Below are 15,712 nucleotides of genomic sequence, written 5' to 3'. Positions count from 1 at the left end.
CCCTGAACCATCCCATTCAACCGCGCCTTCCCGCTCTTTCCCACCCAGCGCGCGTTCACCCCCTCCCACCCACCACCACCACTGTCGACAATCGTTCACCATCACCATGGACGAGTCTTTCCAGAACTACTGCATCGTCTGCGACTGTCTTATCGCTCCCCCACTACCAGGACCAGAGGAGAAGAAGCCTCTTTCGGCCACTGGTGGCAAAAAGCGGGCAGCCGGAGCCATTAGGGTGAGTCGTCAATTTGTCAATTCGCTTGACTGCGAAACCGGGCGGCGCGTGGCTGGGCCAAAGTCGCTCCTGGACTGTCCATCCCACAACCCCACACCCGCATCACCGCGTTACATGACTGACGCAATCACAGATCAAGAACCCCGATGGCACCACCACAACCCGCACAGCAAACGGCGTAAAGACGACGACGACGACTACTACTACCCGGCCCTTTCCTCGGCCCGCTCCTCGTCTCGCAGCGAATGCCGCTGCCCTCGGCCCAAACCCCGCAAAGGTTGTCCCGAAGGCACCAGCACCCGCACCACCATCCGCCACCCAGCCTCCAGCACTCACCACCTCCCTCTCCTCCTCCGGTAGCGGTGGCGACAATGTTCCTTCCCCTTCCCCAAAGACCAACACTGTCAAGACGGTTACTCCACCGCGTCCAGAACCGTTTGTGTCGAGCATTTACTGCTCGCGTGCATGCGCAGACAAGGATGCAGGGTCGTCATCCGCCAACGCTCCAGATCTCTGCCGCGCTCTCGGGTATGGCATCACCTTGTCAGATGCCCTAGTTGCCGCCGGGCTGCGTGTTTCGCCCCACATGGCCCCAGCATCTCCGCTTCTCGGATCGGACACCGATTCGTCAACCGGACTTCGCGGAGGCCCCAGAACCCCCGACGCTCCTGGCGCGAGCTCGGTGCCCAGGACGCTCGAATTCTTCCGACTGGCCCGTGACTCGCCCGATGACGCATGGCGCGAGAGCCGCACTGCGCGCCCTCAGCTCGACGCAGCCATTGTTCAACAGCAGATGATGCGCCAGCGTTCCTCTGGGCCCCACTCGGCTTCGGGCACGTCGAGCGACTCTCTTGCTTCGCTTTGGACCGGTGACCAGGACAGCAACCCCAGGCGTTCTTCCTCCAACGTTGGCTCGCTTTGTGCGATGACGCCGTTGCACGCCCCCACCCCAGACAGCACTGGCAGCAGCGCCCGGCGGTCCATGTCGTCGTCGTCGGATGGCTCGGGTATCCAGCGCCCGGCTCTGACTCGGTCTACGCTTAGCCACACGTCGCTTGGCGGCCTCAGCTCACCTGCCATTAATGCCGCATATCAAGAGGTTGGCTCGGCCCCCTCGCACACTGCCTGCCTCATGCAGTCGTACGCTTCGGCATTCCCTGCGCGTGACGGCGGTGCCATGTCGCCACCCCTCATTTCGGGCTCTGCTACTCCCGACAGCCGCAGTGCGAGCGTCGCGATCGCCCCGGTCCCGCAGCGCTCCACATCTGGCACGATCCGCGCCATGCGGGCTCGCCAGGGATCGACCGGTGCTACTTGGGACAGCTTTGGTCGCGCCGAGATTCGCGAGCGTGCGCGTCGCAACACTGGATCGTCCGAGTCGGGCTTTGTCGTCGGCTCTCTCCCGCAGTCGCCCGACCCAGAGCGTCGTGGTCGCCTCAACTCGTACACTGAGGTGACACCCAAGCAGTCGTTTGAGATTGAGCACGGCGGTTGGCAGATTCGGTACATGAAGCCCGATCAGCAGCCGCAGACTCCGCGCAGCTCGAGAAGCCGCAGCCGCTCGCGCGACCCTGTCTCCCGCCACCCTCTGGCCGCATCGCCGGTGCCAGCTGTTTCGACTGCTCTCCCTCTGCCGATTCCTGTCCGCGCTCGTCCCGGTCCGAGTACGCTTGCGTCCTCCAGCTCGACGGCCCGCAGCCGCACGCCCCAGGTTAATGGTACGCCGCTTGCATCCCGTGGACCCAGCTCCGCCGGGTTCTCACCCGCTGGCTCGCGCTACGGTTCGTCGGCTGCGCTTCCCGAGATCGCTGCGCTTCACATCAGCGCGGCCCCTAGTTCGCTCAGCCTTGCGGCCACCGCCCTCTCGGCTACGGTTGCGACCGCCGCGGCAACCTCGACCTCGACTCCCTACTCGGCGTCTCCTCGCCTGTCTGGCTCGATCCCGCGCCCCGGCTTTGACTGGGAGAAGCGTACCGAGCACCGCACGTACGAGCTGCCCAAGGGCGTCGTGCAGAACCCGAACAAGGGTTTGTTCTACTTCAACGTCTAAGCAATCGATTAATACCGCCACCTATGGCGCCACGGACTCAATTCTTCTGTCGGCGCAGCATATACACGCTGCCTTCATTCCCAGCATACCAGCACACTTCATCATTGCATTCAACGGACATGAGACCCATAGCATTGTATCCCGCCCCGGCGGTAGTTGTACGTGACATGAACTGAAGCATATTATGATACGGAGTGGAAGAGGGCGTTTCCCCGCTGCAGAGAGCCAGCAGCCAGGTGCTTTGATTTGGCATTGGTACATACAAGCGACATCAACTGCATCTACTGCGGCATTGTCCCGCCCGCCTTCCATGCGTGAAGAAGGGAGGTCTAGAACATGACACCCCAGAAAAGAAGATCGGCAGCAGTGTGACAACAGGCACGATGGGGAGTACCCGCGTACCTCGTGGCTGGCCGTGGCTGGTGGCCGGTGGCCCATGTGCCGCCAAGACCCGGGGATAAAGCGCTGGCGAGTGATGAGCATATGGCGTGCTTGCTCTCCGTCCTCCGTCCACGTCGTCGTCTCAGAATCCGGCTGCGGCAGCTCGGCTGTCGGCGTGGCGGTGTCACCTCGGCAGTCGGCGTGGCGGTGTCCACAGGCGTGGCACGAGTTCACGCCAGCACCGCCAGCACCAGCACCGCCCGCGACGTCATGGCCAAGCGAGACTGCGGGTGTCTGGAGCTGCCGAGGCTGCGGAAACCAAGCGACGTCATTGTTCGAGCGAGAATGCTGTGAGGCCGTGGTCCGGGGATCGAGGCTACCGCGGTGTCCAAGACGCGGGGTCCATGGGGTGCCGACGGCGGTGGGCACGGCGAGCCACTACTGCTTCGCCAGGCGGTTGACGCGAAGTGGCGCTGCTTTTCCAGCGGTATATGAGCAGCAGTAGTATGAGACCGTGTCTGCGTCCACAGTAGGCGGGACACGTTCTTGATTTCTTGATGCCTGTGTTTGGTCGATTTGTGTTCCGAGTCCTCACACGTCCCGCGACAAGCGGAGACGCATGGTTGTGTTCAGACTTTCGTGCATCTGCAGACCATCGGACTCCGGCGTACACCCTACCTTGCAATTTATACTTCCGACGGCCTTGGCCAGAGCAAGTCTCGAAAAAGCGTGGGTATCCGCTTGCGCGGGTATGTCTCGTCGCGCTGTACGAGATCTGTAGATAGTGGGATCAGACACGGGGCGCAGCCAAGGATAGTGTTTCTTGCCGGCGACACTCCTAATTGGCACAGGCTATGCAATGGCGTCGCCTTCCAGTTCGGATCGGACTCGGGTTGAGAGTGCACGCATGCTCATTTTGGCCACTGTTATCTGATGCGCCGACTGGCTCAACGGAAGTGGTGCAGGTGGCTCAACGGAAGTGGTGCAGGCCGACGTGCTCGCCACAACCCCCAGACATGTCAACTCCCACCTGCAGACCCGCTATCGATTATCGCCAGTCCGAGGCCGGGATTAGGTTCGATCCGGTCCCTCGAGCATATGCCCCCCTCGTCGGCACCGAGGATCAGTGCGCACCCGCCTTGCGCAGAGCCCCAGCCCGTCTCTCACGCGCTGTCCTCACTCAGATGCTAGTACTTATAGCATGTTGGAAGACAGCCCGAGGGTGACGCCGATCGCGAGCGGGCGCCCGCCACCGCGACGTGGGCCTCAGCGGCGGGTTAACATGCGCTCGGCGGGGCTACCGCTCGAAGTACGTTACGGAGGGTGTGAGTTGATACGTCGCCTGTCATCTATTCTCGTCCCACTCCATCATTGTCCCCTTGGTCTGCGTACGTGCAACTCTGCTGCCCTTGCAGCCAAACGTCGTCCACACACGCTTCGCCCTTGCATGCTCGTAATGGTCACCATCGCGTCCTCGCCCCGACTCTGCATTTCTGTTGACTGCCCCGTACGCGTTTCGAGGCCCCCCTCTCGAGGTGTCGGTCACGAGTCGCGTGCGTCCTGAGGGTGCGTGGAGCGCGAGTCGGCGGCTCCGTCTCGCCGGCGGACGCTGCGCCCGGCTTCTTTCCTCGCCTTATGCCCTCGCCTGTGCAAGCCCGCGCGTCGCATCGTCATCCGCCGTGAACATCTCTGCCACAGTCCCTGGGTCACCTGGTCTCCATCCTGGCCTATACCGTCTCGGTGCAGGCTTCGCACCCGCGACGGTCGACCGGCGTCGGATCACTTCCCGACAAGAAACTTGTCCGCGACTCCGCGACGCCAGCCTCATCGTGGCAGGAGCCGTAGCCTCATCGTGGCAGGAGCCGTGAGAGCCGTGCTTGGGCGGACTTCATCATTGGCTGACCACCACCAACCTCGGCGCATGAGGACCGCTTCAACCATGCTAAGCCAGCGATCGCTCGCCGGTGCCGTCCACGACGTTCGTCACGCATTCGCAACATGAGGGTCAATGCCCTCACATCGCTGCCCGCGTGAGGTACTACGCTTCAGGCATCGCGGGGGGACTTGCTCCTTGCTCGCCCGTCTGGCTTTACGCGAGGCCCATGCCTGCGGAGCAGGAGAACGGGCGTAAGGCTTGCGCCTCGCGGTGCCGGGATCTCCGTGGCCGGTACACGGTCTCTTGTTCGCGCTCGGTAAGGCCTGCCTGACGTCCACTCGTGCGGAAGAGCTCAAGCGAGCCGGCGGAAAGGAGCGCGGGCAAGTAGGTGGGTAATATGTCAGTGTGAGATCAGTGGACGATGACAAAGTGCAGCGAGGATGGCATCCGCAGCCGCCCTTCATCTCCGGGCGGGAGACAAGACCGGGAGGAAGTGCGCGTGATGCGAGGGGAAGGAGACGCATAGGGTGAGTAGGACGAGAACAGCATACAGTGTGTCGGGTTTGGTCGTCGTTGTGGATGATTGGGTGACTCGGGATCATCGATTCCAGCTCGATACTCCTCGCCCCCCGTCCGCTGTAGCGCCTGCCACGAGGGCGTCATACAGAGGTCTCTAGCTTCCAAGACGCTGTATGCTGGATCCAGCGCGGAGTGATCATAGCCCCATGATGCCAACAGATCAGTGAGAAGGAAAGTGCAACGCAAACGCGGCGACTGTCCCATCTCCCCTCCCCCCAACATTACACAACCCTACAACACAACAACACTGCCCACATGCCAAGACCTGGAGTCTCCGCTCCGCCATGCATGGGGGGCCATCGATCTCACAACCCCGACATCAGTCTCTGGGCCACATACCTTCGCAAACTTTGTCTTGCCCACCAATTCGTCATAACGCACCTGGATCTGGCACATCAAAGTTAGTCACGAGCGTTACTCCCGCTGTGTCGTTGGCTGCGGTCCTGTGTTCGAGAGGCTCCACTGCATAATCGCGCGGAACGTCAGACTGGTGCAGCGATCAGTAAGAATGTGACGGTAACGCTGGGCGGCGACGCATGAACGGCGTGGGCAGCGGATGGCGCGGCAGATCAGTTGGAGTGGAGCATGTTAATGATCGGAATGACGCACTGCCATGTGATCAAGGATCAGAGCCGGATCCTCCATTCCAGCGTGCAATTAGCCTGTGGCCAACGACGGGTCGCAACATATCCCGGCCGACATCATCGCACCAAGCCGCCCACTACAGTATTGCTCACTCCCAACTCGCTGCTCGTGTCGGTGATCACAGGGACTGTGATATGCGGCCGACGGAACCGATGTCCTCGCCGCCAAGCCTTCGCGGCCGAAATCGCAGCGCGCCTGGGCGAACAAGTCTGAATGCGATAACCTTGTTCGCGTAGGCATAGCCGAATCTTGGGGCATTCAGTCATTAGCAGATGTCGTTCCATGTTTCCGCGCTCGTCGTCAGTGTCCGTGTGTGGGTGGTACTGGAAGGAAGGTACGTTGTATTGTCGTCACGGCATTCCCCTTGGGCATGTGACGACGAGAGAGTCACGAGCCCGAGGCCCGAGGTCAAGCTCGGCGAGGGAGAGGCACGAGGAATCAGAGGCGGAAGAACGGATGAGAGAGGCCGATGCGGATGCAGGATGCAGGATGCACGAGTATGACTATAATCAAGCAGGGAGAGAGAGGTGCAGAGGAGGCGGCTGAGGTGACGTGTGATACAGTAGGCGTGAGTATCGATCAAGCCTAATGGGGGATGGGGGGAGAGAGTAATCGAGGAATGAGGCGGAATCAAAAAGATTTGATTGTTTGATAAGTTGAGGCTCGGCGCCCGATGCATGGTGGTTCGGGCGGCGGGGGGCGGGGGGCGGGGGGGCGGAAAGCGGGCACTCGGGCTGCGTGGGGGGCGTGGGGTAAGGGGGATTAGGGGAGAGCGTGCGTCGCCAATGGGTGAATACGATCAATACGGTGTGACGCGCGCTTTGGCCCTCGGCCTGAGTAATCGCTACCCTTTGGTTTCCCCTTTTGCCCCCCTTTGGTCGATACAGCGCTTTGCGCCACCCATCCAAGAGATGCCACCGTAGCTGTCCACTCTGCCAAAGTTAGCCTCGCCTCCATCTCACTCTTCGCTCTCTCCGCCCTCATCCGCCCTCTCCGCCCTCTCCGCTCATCGCTCATCTTTTCTCCTCCTCCTCGCCAATCACTCTCCTCCTCCTCGGCACCCCCTCGGCCACCGTCTCCTCCTCCTACCCACCCCATCTCGTCCAGTAACTCGCTCGGCTCGCCCCCCACCCCCGGCGCCCGTGTCCGCGCCGTCCGACCGACCGACCTACTCCCTCTATTTTCAAACCGAACCACGCAGGCCGCCCACAACCATCAGCACACTCGATATCCCTCCCATCTCCTCCATCATGCCTCAGAGGTCGTAAGTCTCAGCTCCCACACCGCCCCCTATTCCTTCCAAGAGCCAAGCTATACCTCGGCCGACGGCCTCGTAATCCGTCACCCACCCCATACACCTCCGATCCTCCCTCCTCCTCCTCCTCCTCATCATCACTCCGGACTCGTTGCAAGTCATCTCCTTCTCCATCTCCTCTTCATTCATTGCGTCTTCATTGATCGCTCCTCTCAACGCCACCCCTCATATCTTCTTCACACCCCACGCGTTGCATAGACCACGTTGGTGTGCGCCACAGGAGCCAAAGAACGCCCCTGTCTGAGCCACCATCCAACGACCAGCGGATCCGCGCGCAACCTCGTCAAGACCTTCCGCTTCCGTTCTCGCTACCTCCCCATCCCATCTTACTCTGCCTGCACCGCCATTTCACTCCCTTTCACTACCAAGCTACCACTTTTAATCTCACTCCTCCTCCCTCTCAATCACGCTTGCAAATCTCTTCGACAATCAACGCTGACACCTCTCTCCCCCAATCCCCCACTTCATGTCGACATAACCTCACAACCGCCCCGTCACTAACTCCCACTCCCTCTTCCCGTCCTCATTGCCCTCTTTCCTTGCCCTCTTCCCCTCTTCCCACGCCGTCACCTCCAACGCCAACGCCAACAGCTCTACCGCACCCCAGCCGCCAAGGTTAAGATCGCGCACAGCGACCGTCTCATTCGGCCAGATGTCGCGCGACAACGCAGGGGGCGTCATGGTCGAGACGCCCTCAGAGTTTGGAATCATGGGTCCATTGACTTCGGCACCCCTCTCCATAGGCGGATCCAGCAGCCTCGGCGTCCGAACAGGGAGACGTACGTCCAAGTCGGTATCAGGAGCGCGCCCGCCACTGTCTACTAGCGCATCGTCCCACAGGACCCTGGGTTACGCCAACCCATATGCGCCAGAGGCCGGTCCATCAACAAGTGGTCCGAGCGGCGGTTCCCCAAACCTCGGTCCCACACGCGTGCGCAACGGCCTCAAGCGCCGAATCTCCACTCCCAACCTCGTCAAGGGTCGCTCGCTCGTGCCCGAGGAGGACGCCGGAAGCGAGCCCGACCACGGGCACGGTGCCACTACTCCCATCACCGCCGGATTGCAGGCCACGTCCAAGAACAGCAAGGTCGTTGAGACCCGCGCGCGCTCAACTTCCACCTCCATCGTCGTCCCACAGACCTTGACCACGGAGCCCGAATCAACCACTTTTGCAGAAGATCCTACAATCGTCACCCTTCCTTCCCAGTCATCCTCCGCTCTGCCTACGCCCCCATGGAGTGGGATGTACGTCACGCCGCCGTCCCCGCCATCTACAGCGGGTCCGCGCGAGTACGAGCCTGATCCGATTGGCGAAGATGTCGCAACTGGCCTCCTCTCGTCCGCCTACGACATGGGTGAGACTGTCTTCACCCGCGTAATTTCATGGGTCCGGCCTAAACGACGGCGGTCACGCAGGCGGTCTCATGCCTCGGACGACGATTCTGAGAAGGGTTTCAATGGGTCAGAGGATGAGGAAGAGTTTGATGAGAAGGATGAGGGGGAGAACCGACCGCGGTCAAGTCGCGTGTGGAACCTGCTCCCTGGATCACGTACACCAGACTCTCCCAGCTACTTCACCCTGCCTCCCACCCCACCAGACGACCGCCAGTACGATAACCTCGGCTTCCCCGCTTCCCTGCCCACACCCGCCATTTCGTCCCAGTCGCTCTCGCACGGCGGATCTGTCAGGCGCCAGCGCCGTGCGTCTCGCGCGGCCGCACTCAAGGAAGCGCAGGCTGATGGTTGGTGGGTCAAGGTGTATCGCACTGTGTCAGTATCCGGCAGCGGCAAGACTGCTCAGGTGCTCCGCGAGCTCGGCTGGACCGTTGGATTGCTCGCGCTTCTCTTTGTTGTGTCCTTCCTGCTTGTGCTTTACGCCGTGATGAGCATGCCTATGTGAGTCAAAGCAAACGTACCACATGACTGACGCCAGCACACAACTCAAGTCGATGCCTACCTCGACTACCGACCTGCAGCTTCTGTCGGCTGACATTCGCGCGTATATGAGGAGTTCGAACTCGGGATGGTGGCACACTGTCGGTGTGCTCACCTACGTCGGGTGCTGGAAGCACGCCTGGAGTGTGCCGGGTGCCGTTGTGCTAAACATTCTTGTCGGCTCGCTCTTTGACACTGTCCCCGCCCTCGGCCTTCTCACCCTGATCACCGCTTCCGGATCTCTGGGGGCATACATGCTGTCCCGTCCCCTGGCGCCTCTCATTGGTGTGCTCTTCCCAAAGCCGCTCGCGCTTGTGCGCGCGGCTCTGGCGCCCGACTCGGTCCCCAAGCCTCTCAACACAGCGCGTGTTCGTGGCGAGACGATCACTCCCATTCGTGTGTCTGACGATCCGCGTGAGCCGGCCCTCGGAGCGCCTGAGGACCGCCCCAACGTTTGGAGCCGTTTGCTTCTCATGCGCGCCATGGGCTTCGTTCCTTGGTCTGGCATGAACGTTGCCTGCGGTGTGGTCGGCGTCGATTGGCGCATCTTTTGGCTGACGACGGCCGGTGGTTCGGCTTCGTGGTCGTACGTCACCGCATCCGTCGGCAACATTCTCGGCAGCCTGGCTCTTCCGACCCAGGGTGAGGACGGCGCCGAGATCAAGGGAGAGTCTCTGACGAGTCTGCTCCGGGACCCGTGGCTCATCTCGAAGCTCGTCGGTCTCACTGTTCTCACGATGCTGCCTGTGCTCCTTAAGCGCCGCATCCGCCGCTCCCCTGGCGAGGACACCGACAGCGACGATGACTCAATGAGTGACCCGCCCACGCCGACGTCTCCCCAGGCCCACTCTGTCCTTGGTCTCGAGACAGGCATCCCCAGCCTCAGCATCAACACGACCAATCTCGACGCGGGTGAAGAGTACCCGTCCGAGCCGGCATCTCCCCTCGCCATCTCCCTTGCGAGCTTCACTCCGACGCCGCACATGTTCGATCTCCTCTCTTTTGGCCGCACTGCAATGCGCCAGGGTGTGCGCGTTGTCGTCGGCAGTGCGCGCACAGCCGCTACGTCCGCACAGCGTCTCCTCGGCCGCCGCTGATTTGTTTTGTAGATGCACTGCCCCTCTCATGATCTCACAGAGATCCCTAATGCCTGGTAGCAATATAGTGTATTTGTACTCCTGGTCTTAATGTCATGTGAATATTACCAGTGCTGGAGGGTTGAGCGCACCGGCGGGCGGGGCGGGGCGGTTCGGGCGACAGGGGCACAGGGGTGGCGCACGGCGAAGATAAGAAAGCGTGTGCTGCAGGAGCAGATTAGGAAGCTGACGTGGGAAGCGTGCTTCGAATGGGCGCATACCACAGACCCCGATGCGGATTGTCAGCGATCCCCGCGATGCTTTGCTCACTGGTATGGATGGGGCTGGCCGACGGTCAGCCAACTGGCAATCTGGCGCTGGCGATCTGACTCATATGGCCAGCCACAAGGTCTATGCTCTGCATCACAGCAGATCAACCGTACCCGTGCGCGAGGCCATGCTTGCATGCTTGCATCTCCCAAAACGCGGGACGGCTCCTCGTACGAAGCCAATGTGATGCTGTGACGGGTGATCACGGGTCGTCGATGCAATCAACCGGAATGCCGTGTGTTCGGCAGCGATAGCGTCGTCAGCTCAGCACCACGCCTACGATAGGACCGGACCCGACAGATCGCATGCCGTATGCTAGATCTAGATGCATGCGATGCCTCGTCTCGGGCGATGTGTGGCATGGGAATGGAGGCAGCGTATGCCAGACGCGCCAACAGCATCGTCATGCAATTCCGTGATTGTGTTGGTGCCCACTACAAAAACGCATCCGTTTCGCGAGTTGGACGAATGTAGGAGAAAAGACGGAAATTGACACTCATTAATTCCCGCCGACGGCTGACCACCACCATCACGCCCGATTCGTCAACTTAGCCACGAGCATCACCGAACGTGAGTACGCCGGCGCCAACGCCGGCAGCGGCGGCGGCGCGGGGCAACATGGCGCCAAGACCGACATGTTGCCGGCGTATCGAGACGCGGGCGCTGGCGCGACGGCGAGGAATGTCTGCCTTCCTCCTTCCTCCGAGACGATGTCGGCGACCACGGCGACCCGGCAACGGCGTCGACCGCCCGTCTGGAGGCGGGCCGGGGTCGTTTGCCTGCGCTGCTGTCTACGCCCCACCCAAGACCATTGCCGCTGACAGCAGATGTCGCACCCGAACGCCAACCCTAACGGCTTCCACGGCTTCCGGCAGTGCGTATTCTAAGCGCGAGAGCGAGGCGCGGCGCGAGGCCGCGAGTTGCGAGGCCGCGAGTGCCACAGACGGACGGGCAGGAGGAGAGAGCAGAGGGCAGAGGGACGGCGCGCACGTTACTTTCCTCGCGATTCCCTCTCCTAGCGGTCTTCTACTGGATACCGCAGGGGCTCCGGCTCCGCGCTTCGCGCTCTGCGCTCTACCCCTCGCCAACGAACCTCGCTGACAACAGGGACATGCCGCCGCCCGGCGGGTACGAGAACGTCAAGTTCAAGCGCAACCTGCCCATCCGTGGTGTTGGCGGCATTGCCATGTTCGGCGGGTGCATCGCCATTTGCGCCTTCGGCTTCTGGCGCTACGGCGCGGGTGTCAACGAGAAGCGGTGAGTGTGGCTTGGAGAGAAGCGAGTGGCGGCGTAGAGTGGCGGCGTCGAGAGGCGGCGTCGAGAGCGGGAGGAGGGACGTTGAGCAGTGGGCCATGGCGATCGCACAGGCGGCTGCGGACGTCGCCTTCCTTCCTCGCCCTCACCACAACTCCCCCTCGCAGCGTCGACTTCCCGCCTGATGCCCCGACCACCTAGTACTAACCCCAGTGAACTCGCCCGCGAGAACGCATGGTCGCGCATCTACCTCGTCCCGGCGATGCTTGCCGAGCAGGACCGCGACGAGTATCGCCGGTCACAGGCGGCTTTGGCGCGCGAGAAGGAGATTATGAAGGACGTCGAGGGCTGGGAGGTGAGTACGGGCATGTGCCGCTGGCTACACAACCGCCGGGGTGTTGTGTGTTCTTGCGAGCTACAATCACGTGTGAGGGCGCAGCTGACGGCAGGCTGGCAAGTCGGTTTACAACGGGAAGCGGTATACTCCCAGCACCATTGCCGTGCTCTAAGCGGCAGAATGTATACATGGCAACGGCAGGGGTGTGGTGGAAGTGGAAGTGGCGGCGGAGGTGGTGGAGGTTGACGGTGGTGGGTTTGGTGGTGAGCTGATGTGGAGATGGTTGAAGGGTGGAGGCGTCGTTGGGCTTGTTCGGCTCGAGGGCGTCACAAAAGCATCGTCGATCAAGCTCCATTGCTTCATGACCTGTGAGCCAGAGGCCATGAGCTGCGACCCAAGACAACAAATTGCGACGTGAGCTTTGGTCTCATATGATTCCGTTGCCCCAGTCGTGCGTCTCTGAGCGCCCTCATTCTGGTCCCCCCCTCGCAACTCTGTCCCGCGTTTGCACATGTAGCGCAACTCTTGACAACGGGCACCGTGGCATGGCAGCTATGGGAGAGAGAGAGTAGCCCGAGGCCCAAGGTCGATCGGGCGAGAAGCCGAGGGTCTGAACGGAGACAGTGGCGGTCCATGTCATCGGTTTCTGGGGGACGCGGGGAAGGTACAACCTCTTCCTCTGCCAGCGGTTATTGGTAATTTCGTCGGGCGATGGCCTGCCCTGGGAGCTGGGAGCTGGGAGCTGGGAGCCTCTTCTCGTGCAGCGCACCGGAAGGCGAGGCGCAGATGTAGAGCGGTGTGCGGGATGGCCGGCGGAGGCAGGCAGATTGCCAACGCTCCACGGTCCGCAACGACACGACTTTTCGCAGTCTACGGTATACCCTGCGCCTTTTGAACGCGCACCGTTTCTTCCCCCGCGACGCAACCACCGCCGCTCGCCACCCATATCCTCTCCGTCGCTGCCATCCGACATGCCCTTTCCACCCTTCAATCCACTCTTCCCTTCAATCATCACACCAGAAAAACACTACCACCCCAGCACCGCAGCATATAGTATAACAGGTACTTCGAAATGCATCATCGCCGCAAAGAGCGACGGCAAAGAGACGAGCGAAAACGAAAACTCCTCCTCCCCGCGACCTAGTGTCGCACTTAGGCGCCGAAACCGTAAAGGGTGCGGCCCTGGCGCTTGAGCGCGTAGACGACGTCGAGCGAGGTGACGGTCTTGCGCTTGGCGTGCTCGGTGTAGGTGACGGAGTCGCGGATGACGTTCTCAAGGAAGATCTTCAGGACACCACGGGTCTCCTCGTAGATGAGGCCGGAAATACGCTTGACACCGCCACGGCGAGCGAGACGGCGGATAGCGGGCTTGGTGATACCCCTGGGTGTCAGTGGAGTTCTGAGACGGACGAGCAGCGAGCAGCAGGCGTTGTGCGCACAGTGCTGGACACCGAGTGTCGACTTACTGGATGTTGTCACGAAGGACCTTGCGGTGACGCTTGGCGCCGCCCTTGCCGAGGCCCTTGCCACCCTTTCCGCGACCGGACATTGTAGTAGTTGTTGTTGAGGGGGTTGGTGGAAGTGAGGAGAGTGGGGTGCTCGAGAGCGGTGGTAGTGGTGGTTGTGAAGTGGTTGATGACAAAAGAGATTCGGTCACAGATGGGTTATATATCCCCAGGTCGGTCAGGTCGGTCAGTTGCCTTGCGCGCTTGGTGATGGTGTTTGTGCGTGCCTGTGAGTGATCTCGGTAGATCAAGGTCACGTGATGTAGCCAGAGTTGATTGTGATCTGCCACGGTCTTGTGATCCATCCGACTCTAGCCAATCACAGGGGAGCCGTCACGTCGCAGCTTGCTGGACAGATCAACACCTCCGCCTGTCAGGCTGAAGAGCCGCAGCGTATGCATGCAATCGGCGAGCGCGACGGCGTCAATGCTCCATGCTTCATGCTTTGAGCCGTGCGATCAGTCGAGCGACAGCGAACTTGAATTCCTCAATCGCCCATACCACCATGCACAGTCGCCGCCCAGACCACCCATTGCACGGCGATGAAGTGACACACGCTACGCGTCGCCGCGTCTTCGCGTGACACACTCCACTAATCCCAGCTCATCAACACACACACCACCAATCCGCGCCATGCCGCGCCCGAGGCGGCGCGATCTGCCGCTCGCGCAACAGCTGTTGACACCAGCATCCGGCTCGGTCCATAGCTCGCGCGCGACATCCCCACTGGTCGCAAAAGGTGTTGAGCCAGAAGTGATAATCCTGCCCGATCTATTCCCTCACACCCCTTCCTCCGTCGCTCCCACCGCCGCCGCCGCCGCCGCCGCCACATCTACCGACACTCCCTCTCTCGCCAGCCAAGAGGCCACACTCGCCGATCTCCACGCGCGCATCTATCACCTCATCGCACTGGCGCTCCGCGCCTACATCCAGGCATGGTATGGTAGACTGAGCCGCGACACGACCATCCTCCCAGCCATCAATAGGGACATCGTGGCGCCCATCGTGCGCCATCTCACTTTCGACCGGGAACGAGTGCATGTCCTTCTTCTCACGCATCTCCCAACGCTGCTCGCGACGCATTTGCGCACCCTCTCCGCTGCCCACGAGTCCGACGCAGCCGGCATCGCGCATATCCCCCAGGCGTACCATGCCCGTTTGCCGCTCCGCTCCGTCACCCTCGCTCCGGCGCCTAGCTCGTCCCACGCAGAGGAAGAGTACGCCCTCAATCCGATATACCTCACCGCCTTAGCCGATGCTCTGCTCGCCCACGCCCTTCCGCCCCCGGAGTACCGGTCAGACGCTGAGCGGCTCATTGTGCGTGAGGTGATCGCGCGCGCTGTCCTCGCCAATGTCGGGAAGCGGCTCGCTGCTCCCTGGTTCTGGGCCGAGCTCCTCCTCAAGCATCTCGACAAACCCGCTCCGACCCTAACTCCGCCGCCACCACCTCTCAAGGGCGTTCCAGGCAGACTCGGGGCGCACGCGGCACACGCTCTCGATGCGCTAGTCGGCCTATGGACACGCCTCCTGGCCGTGGTCACACTGCTGTGGAACGGGGCGATCTTCCTCACCGCGGCATGGAGTGGCGCCCCGGCCCCGACCAGGAATCATGTCCTCGACCCATGGCGCGTCCTTGTCAGAGAGAGTGTGCTCTTCCTCTCCCCAGTTTCCCCTCTCGGGTTGCGCTTGGCACTCGGAGCAATCGACGTCATCGCCATCCTTCTTGGACCAGCGGCGGATCGTCTCGCACCATACCTCCTCGACCTCGTGCTCACCCCCGCGGCCGGCGTCAAAATCGTGACACTGCTGGAGCGCGTGCTCTTCCCGGACGGATGGCCCGGCCCACCGCCTATCGAGCCAACGGCGCTTGAAGCCGACGCCATGGCCGAGCGCCTGCGCGAAATGCTGCGGCGACCAAGCCGGTTTGGTCTTGACCTTGGACGCGCGACAGACATCTTCGGCGATGCGGGATGTAACGCCCATCTCATCGCAATGGTGCTCGACGCCGGAGTGCTGACACTCGTTCCGGACCTTGCCGCTGAGTCAGAACCAGAGCAACAGAACGAGAAAGCCTCAGACAAGCCGACATTAGAACATAGAATCACACCTGAGATTACCGTCCAGGCCCCATAATCATGACTACTACAGTACACCTCACTCGCGACCATGTTACACTAGCAACTTGACTTCACTC

The 15,712-nt window shown here is 61.6% G+C and overlaps 7 protein-coding genes across 7 annotated transcripts; 5 read left to right on the top strand and 2 right to left on the bottom strand.

Annotated features, from left to right (window-relative positions):
* Nucleotides 1-106: 106 nt before the first annotated feature.
* COLE_05866 (uncharacterized protein) lies at nt 107-2,285 on the top strand (the record flags this gene model as incomplete). Its single annotated transcript, XM_018427475.2, has 2 exons — nt 107-235; nt 369-2,285. The coding sequence occupies 2 exons, from the start codon at nt 107-109 to the stop codon at nt 2,283-2,285; spliced, it is 2,046 nt and encodes a 681-aa protein (XP_018282320.1).
* A 436-nt stretch (nt 2,286-2,721) lies between these two features.
* Nucleotides 2,722-3,171, top strand: COLE_05865 (uncharacterized protein; the record flags this gene model as incomplete). The annotated part of the gene is made up of 1 exon (XM_018427476.2): nt 2,722-3,171. One exon carries the CDS (start codon nt 2,722-2,724, stop codon nt 3,169-3,171), a length of 450 nt encoding a protein of 149 aa, XP_018282319.1.
* A 4,562-nt stretch (nt 3,172-7,733) lies between these two features.
* Nucleotides 7,734-10,113, top strand: COLE_05864 (uncharacterized protein; the record flags this gene model as incomplete). Its single annotated transcript, XM_018425082.1, has 2 exons — nt 7,734-8,977; nt 9,015-10,113. The coding sequence occupies 2 exons, from the start codon at nt 7,734-7,736 to the stop codon at nt 10,111-10,113; spliced, it is 2,343 nt and encodes a 780-aa protein (XP_018282318.1).
* A 1,136-nt stretch (nt 10,114-11,249) lies between these two features.
* COLE_05863 (uncharacterized protein) lies at nt 11,250-12,185 on the top strand (the record flags this gene model as incomplete). Its single annotated transcript, XM_018421807.2, has 4 exons — nt 11,250-11,296; nt 11,530-11,679; nt 11,890-12,031; nt 12,126-12,185. 4 exons carry the CDS (start codon nt 11,250-11,252, stop codon nt 12,183-12,185), a joined length of 399 nt encoding a protein of 132 aa, XP_018282317.1.
* Nucleotides 12,186-12,482: 297 nt separating this feature from the next.
* COLE_05862 (uncharacterized protein) lies at nt 12,483-13,025 on the bottom strand (the record flags this gene model as incomplete). Its single annotated transcript, XM_018427474.2, has 1 exon — nt 12,483-13,025. One exon carries the CDS (start codon nt 13,023-13,025, stop codon nt 12,483-12,485), a length of 543 nt encoding a protein of 180 aa, XP_018282316.1.
* Nucleotides 13,026-13,165: 140 nt separating this feature from the next.
* COLE_05861 (uncharacterized protein) lies at nt 13,166-13,562 on the bottom strand (the record flags this gene model as incomplete). The annotated part of the gene is made up of 2 exons (XM_018419998.2): nt 13,166-13,394; nt 13,480-13,562. 2 exons carry the CDS (start codon nt 13,560-13,562, stop codon nt 13,166-13,168), a joined length of 312 nt encoding a protein of 103 aa, XP_018282315.2.
* Nucleotides 13,563-14,151: 589 nt separating this feature from the next.
* On the top strand, nt 14,152-15,651 carry COLE_05860 (uncharacterized protein; the record flags this gene model as incomplete). The annotated part of the gene is made up of 1 exon (XM_018421806.2): nt 14,152-15,651. One exon carries the CDS (start codon nt 14,152-14,154, stop codon nt 15,649-15,651), a length of 1,500 nt encoding a protein of 499 aa, XP_018282314.1.
* Nucleotides 15,652-15,712: the final 61 nt, after the last annotated feature.

The sequence above is a fragment of the Cutaneotrichosporon oleaginosum genome, assembly GCF_008065305.1.
Source record: "Cutaneotrichosporon oleaginosum strain ATCC 20508 chromosome Unknown ATCC20508_contig05, whole genome shotgun sequence".
Lineage (NCBI taxonomy): Eukaryota > Fungi > Basidiomycota > Tremellomycetes > Trichosporonales > Trichosporonaceae > Cutaneotrichosporon > Cutaneotrichosporon oleaginosum.
Note: the sequence above shows the minus strand (reverse complement) of the source record. Positions and strands in the feature narration are given on the sequence as shown.